At 35.5% G+C, this 5,528-nt stretch overlaps 1 protein-coding gene across 3 annotated transcripts; it reads left to right on the top strand.

The window, feature by feature from the left end:
• Positions 1-449: 449 nt before the first annotated feature.
• On the top strand, positions 450-5,327 carry LOC120078000 (casein kinase II subunit beta-1-like). 3 transcript variants are annotated; one of them, XM_039032163.1, is made up of 6 exons: positions 450-974; positions 2,139-2,357; positions 2,947-3,056; positions 3,129-3,294; positions 4,791-4,949; positions 5,063-5,327. In XM_039032163.1, the coding sequence occupies exons 1-5, from the start codon at positions 716-718 to the stop codon at positions 4,919-4,921; spliced, it is 885 nt and encodes a 294-aa protein (XP_038888091.1). In that variant the 5' UTR covers positions 450-715; the 3' UTR covers positions 4,922-4,949; positions 5,063-5,327. The 3 variants fall into 3 exon arrangements, with proteins under 3 accessions (XP_038888091.1, XP_038888094.1, XP_038888092.1); XM_039032166.1 differs by lacking the exon at positions 5,063-5,327 and adding an exon at positions 4,191-4,252 and having other exon boundaries at positions 451-974; positions 3,129-3,291; positions 4,791-4,904; XM_039032164.1 differs by having other exon boundaries at positions 454-974; positions 3,129-3,291; positions 4,791-5,323.
• Positions 5,328-5,528: the final 201 nt, after the last annotated feature.

Below are 5,528 nucleotides of genomic sequence, written 5' to 3'. Positions count from 1 at the left end.
GTGTGAACAACTTTCTTCCCGATACCTATACTAAGGGTACAATCTTTTAACATCTTTTTAAAGTTGAATAATATTAACAAAAAATTTGATACTGAAATAAAATACTAAGAACATGTTTGGTAGGCAATATGAAAACAGAAATTTGAAAACAAGATATTGAAAGAAAAGAAGGTTGTATTTCATATTTTTAGATATGTATATGGTAGCAAATAAAAATTAAAATCTTCTTCAAAATATGTTTGATAATATATATTTGTAATTCATAAAATGAATTATAGTTATATTTAAATGTGAAGGTAGTCTTAAAACTTGAGATATTTTTGAAATAAAATACAAAAAATCATATCAATAATTTTCAATAATTTAACGGGAAAAAAAAGAAAAAAGGAAAAAGGTAGCGAGTTGTCACTCCCGATTAATCGTCAACCGTATAGCAAACTTTATAGATTTAATCGTCGCCCTTCTCTGTCGCTGTGTCATTCTTCGTTAAGGTTTTTGGAATCCATTAAGAGAGAGAACACCATTTCTGCAGATAATGCCTTCTTTGCTCCTTCACTCATTCTTCTCTTCTCTCTCAGATTCCTTTTAGCAATTCTCTCTTCTTCTTCTTCTTCTTCTTCTTCTTCTTCTTCTCTTCATTCTCTCTTTCTGGGCATGTTTCTCTCACAGATTTAGCCTCTTCTTCCACCCCTTTTCGTCCCTTCAACCGCCGGCGATGCACCGGGACCGTCCTACGCTTGGCGGCGTCGGCACCGGCACCGGCGCCTCCAAGTTGGACGTCACTCCCATCGATCGAAAGCGCATCAACGACGCTCTCGATAAACAGCTCGAGCGATCCTCGCCCTCCACTTCTCGTACCGTCATTAACGGCAAGGATAATAAGCCCTCCGCGCCTCAGTCGCTGTTAATGCCGAAGCCCTTGTCTGATCAGAGAGACTCTCGTTCTGCGTCTCTCTCTAAGACCAACTGCTCTGGTGGGTTCTTCTTTTCCTCTTTGTTTTGGGTTTTGTTTGTTTATTTTTCTTGATTTTTCTTGTCTGGGTTACTATTCGACTTCTTGTTAGTTTCAGCTGTTTTTTTCTCTCGTTTTTGGTTCAAGTTTTAATTGGGTTTTTTTTAAGCTGTGTGTGCAAGTTATGCATATCTCTAATTTGACCTACCTTCTTGTTTTTCCCGTGTTTTCTCTTGTGTGCCGTTTTTGAGTATTCAAGGATCCGATAGAGCATTCCTATGTTTAGATGGTTAAGAGTTTGATGTTCAGGTGTGTTGTGTTAACTGATATCAGCATTTCTAGGCCTTGTGCCTATGGAAGAATGGTTTTCATCACTAACTTTAGCAATGGCGTATGCTTCTCATGACAGTGGCAGTTTTATTCAATTTTATAGTCATCATTATTGTTCTAATCATCTTAATGACTGCCTTCCATTTTGTAAATTTTGTTTTGGTTGAGAAGGATCTCTGTGCTACATTGTTTATATAGTCTAATTAAGTCATAATACGCCCAAAATTCAATATGCGTGTGCCTGCTGGTGTTTTCAAAATGAAAGATGAACTTCAACAAACAATAATGTTAATGTTACATTCTTCATCTTGTAGCTCTTTTCCTCATTGTTCTTTTTAACAAGGGGGACGGCGGGCACACTTATATTGAACTCCCTATTTATGGGTCCTGTTAATATCTCTCTTTCTGCACTTTGATTGCTCCTCCGTACTCCCTATTAATAGGCCTGCATTTTGTATCTCTTTTGGATATTTCATTCATCATTGTAAGTATTCCAAACACACCCTAAACGTTTATGTGAATTTTTGTGACATAATCTAATATATGCTGTAATTTGGTGTCCAATAACCTTCTCCAACTTTTTGCTATCTTCACCCTTCTTCTCTACTATGAAACTGGTACAAATAGCATATTGCTAAGTACTCAATTGACAACAGGCATAATTGACTTGCAGAGAAAAATTATTCAGAACTTCTTATTTTCTTTGTCTGATTGTTTTGTTTTTAAGAGTGAGATAAAATTTGCTATATAAGTTAGTTACAATGTGATTTAAAATTTTCTTTATAAATTAATTACAATATGATTGTGTTATAGTTTGTTCATCTTCTTGACTTACATTCTTTTGGTTTAATTGCAGAGGAATCTGAGACTGACAGTGAAGAGTCAGATGTTAGTGGATCTGATGGTGATGATACATCTTGGATTTCATGGTTTTGTAATCTGCGAGGAAACGAATTCTTTTGTGAAGTGGATGATGATTATATACAAGATGACTTTAACCTTTGTGGGTTAAGCAGCCAAGTTCCATACTATGATTATGCCCTTGATTTGATTCTGGATGTTGAGTCCTCTAATGGTATGGTTAATGCATTTTTAAGTACTCTGAGATGTCCTGCCTTGCTTTATTCAAGCATATGCATATCAAAGCAATCATTTACTGAGAAGATCTCCTTTAATAAATACATAAATCTAAAAGTGCCTGGTAGGCGTGCTCTTTGGAGATGAAACCTTTAGTTGTGCGTATTCTTCTTCTTCCTTTTCTCTCTCTATCTAATATCCATTAATGCGTGGGCAAGCTAGCATGTACCTTGAGAAATCTCATGGAACAACTGTTTGTTTCTACTATATTTAATACCAAGAAAACTTCTGGAGAATTAAATTCTTGGTTGATGGCTACCATGGTATGAATTTAGGCTGGTGGCCACCATGGTTTTACCTCATTCTTTCTAATTCCGTTGCCTTTTCTTTTTTTTCCTTGCCCCAATGACTGCTAACCATGCCCAATCCATGGTGGTTTGTTTATATTTTCTACAATAGTTATTAATCTGTCCTTTGGGCTTATTTACAGTATCCATTTTCTAATTTCTCCTATGAGGTATTTTATCTTCAATCTCCCGTTTGGGTGTCGGTAGTCAGAAATCAATTGGAATGGGTGAAATGTGCAGGTGATATGTTTACAGAGGAACAGAATGAACTAATTGAATCTGCAGCTGAAATGCTTTACGGTCTAATTCATGCGAGATACATATTGACGAGTAAAGGAATGGCTGCTATGGTGAGAATCTTCTTTTGGGTCTTCCATATATATGCTGCCAGTGGTCAGAATAACCCATTATGATTTTCACAGCTGGACAAATTCAAGAATTATGACTTTGGGAGATGTCCTAGAGTTTACTGCTGTGGACAGCCCTGTCTTCCTGTTGGTCAATCAGACATTCCTAGAGCAGGCACCGTTAAGATATACTGTCCAAGATGTGAGGATGTTTATTATCCTCGGTCGAAGTTTCAAGGTAGTATCCTTAATTTTTATGATCATATGTTCAACTTCTTGCATGCACGTTGTACATATGTTAACTTACTTTTTCTTTTTTTAAACAAAAAACTTCTCATTGATGTAATAAAAAGGAAAAAATGGATACAAACTCGGGTAGCTAGTGAAGACGAGGAAGAAATACAATAACAGGAAATTAGAGACAACTACAACATAAAGAGAATAGACATGCAAAACTTTATCAACAACAAATAGTTTTTTCAATGACTTTGCCTGAAAAACTTTGAGAGGTTATTAACGGAAGCTGAAGCTACAATTAAGGGCTCCACAAAACACTTATAATAGCTACTTCAATCCTCCTAAAGCTAACCAGGAACTGACCATCAACCATTAAATATATCTTTCAAAACCGACGTGTCAGCTTGACGTCACACCACATCAACAAAATATGTCTCGAGACCAGAGATTTAGATTGCAGCAGGCTCCTAACCTTGTTTTTTGCATTTTTAAGCACTTTAAGGACTACAAGCTTAACATCTTTAATTCAGTAATGTAATTGGGATGATAAGTGGGAATTCGTAATTCGATAAATCCAAAATGGCCTTCACACTTCCTGGGTTCAGAAGTACCACAGATTTTAAGGCAATATTAGCATGGGTAATAGGGCAATCACTGATAATTGCAATACACCCTTAATGAGGATAACTTACAATCATCTTGAGAAAAGCAACTCCTTTAAAGTCTTTTAACTCGATGCTTCACCGAAACCAAAAAGCCTCATGCAAATTAATGCTTTATAATCATCCTAGTGATCATGATCGCATAGTTGAGTTTATTGAAATTTTTTTTATAGATAATTTTTGATAGATGAGATATCCTTATTAATTAGTTCTTGAAAGCTTGGTTTTTTACTAAAAGGAAGAAGAACAAGAGAATACCCTCATTAGTACTTGGTCTTACGGGGGAGTTATTCTTGAAAGGTTAGTTTTCACTTTAAGTCATGTTCCTTTGGACTTGAATCACTTGATAGATGATGGGAACATATTACTATTTGAAAAGGAAATGTGACATGATTGAAAATGCAAAGTAGAATCATATGGTGTTGGCCACATTTTAAAAGCTTCTGTGGTATAAAAATGGCATTTATAATAAATTTATACAAATTCAAGTGAATAGTCCAAACGACAAATGTCTGTGTTACCACCTCCTCTTGGTGGAGGATGTGATAGCGGATTGACTTTGAGCAATAGGAAATGGTAGTTTGTGGATTAGACATGAATAATTACAGTTGAGTCATGTTTATTTTTATTTGAAACTGAAGTAACTCGATTTCCATAATTCGTACACATGCATTTTATGCCTATACATTACTTGTTTTCTATCACTGACTTGCATTTAAGACTATATGTTGTGAATGATAAGAATTTACTCTAAGATAAGATGAACAGCAGTCTTGAGTCTCTTGACAGGCTCATATTATGGTTTACGTCATCAGTTTTTTTCTTTAACTCTTTATAGACATTGATGGAGCTTATTTTGGAACTACATTTCCTCACCTCTTCCTGATGACATATGGACACCATAAGCCACAAAAAGCCATTCAGAGTTACGTGCCGAGAGTATTTGGATTCAAGATCCACAAGCCATGAAGGCTGAAACTTTGAAGCATTCACTTGGGTGAGTTATGAGCACATCTCTGTTTGCTGCTTTGAGAATTAGTGTAACAGATGCCTCTTTTGAGAATAATAATGATGAAGATTTCTTCCCCTTTATCTGCCTTGGAATGTTAGAATGAAGCATTCGTCTTACCCCTTGTGAATGGATTAATGGAGACTCCAATTCTCATGATGGCTCGATATTTGGTGAGCTTCTTTAGAACACACCCCCCACCCCCACCCCACCCCACAAAAAAAAAAAAAAAAAAAAAAAAAAAGGAAAAAGGAAGAACTCTTTTTGGTAGGTTATGGAGATTGTTGTCTTGTTTAATTTGTTTCTGCATCAAACAGTTTTATTCATGACAATTGAAATATAGCTTGTCACAATGCCTTGTATTTTTATTCTTTTTTTAGAGTTTGTTTGGTATGAGCAATTCATAGTGAATAGGCACAATACGAATAGTTAACAATGGTTAGTGTGGAGTCAAAAATGTACTCTCTGTTATATTTTGTTTAGAATAGTTACTAAAAATGCTTTAACCAGATAAGCTATGTTTAAATAGTGACTCACTAGGTTACGTTTTTCATTTTTCTCGAGTTA

Source organism: Benincasa hispida, chromosome 5 (assembly GCF_009727055.1).
Source record: "Benincasa hispida cultivar B227 chromosome 5, ASM972705v1, whole genome shotgun sequence".
NCBI classification, from domain to species: Eukaryota; Viridiplantae; Streptophyta; class Magnoliopsida; order Cucurbitales; family Cucurbitaceae; genus Benincasa; species Benincasa hispida.
This window is presented reverse-complemented; position numbering and strand designations above follow the sequence as displayed.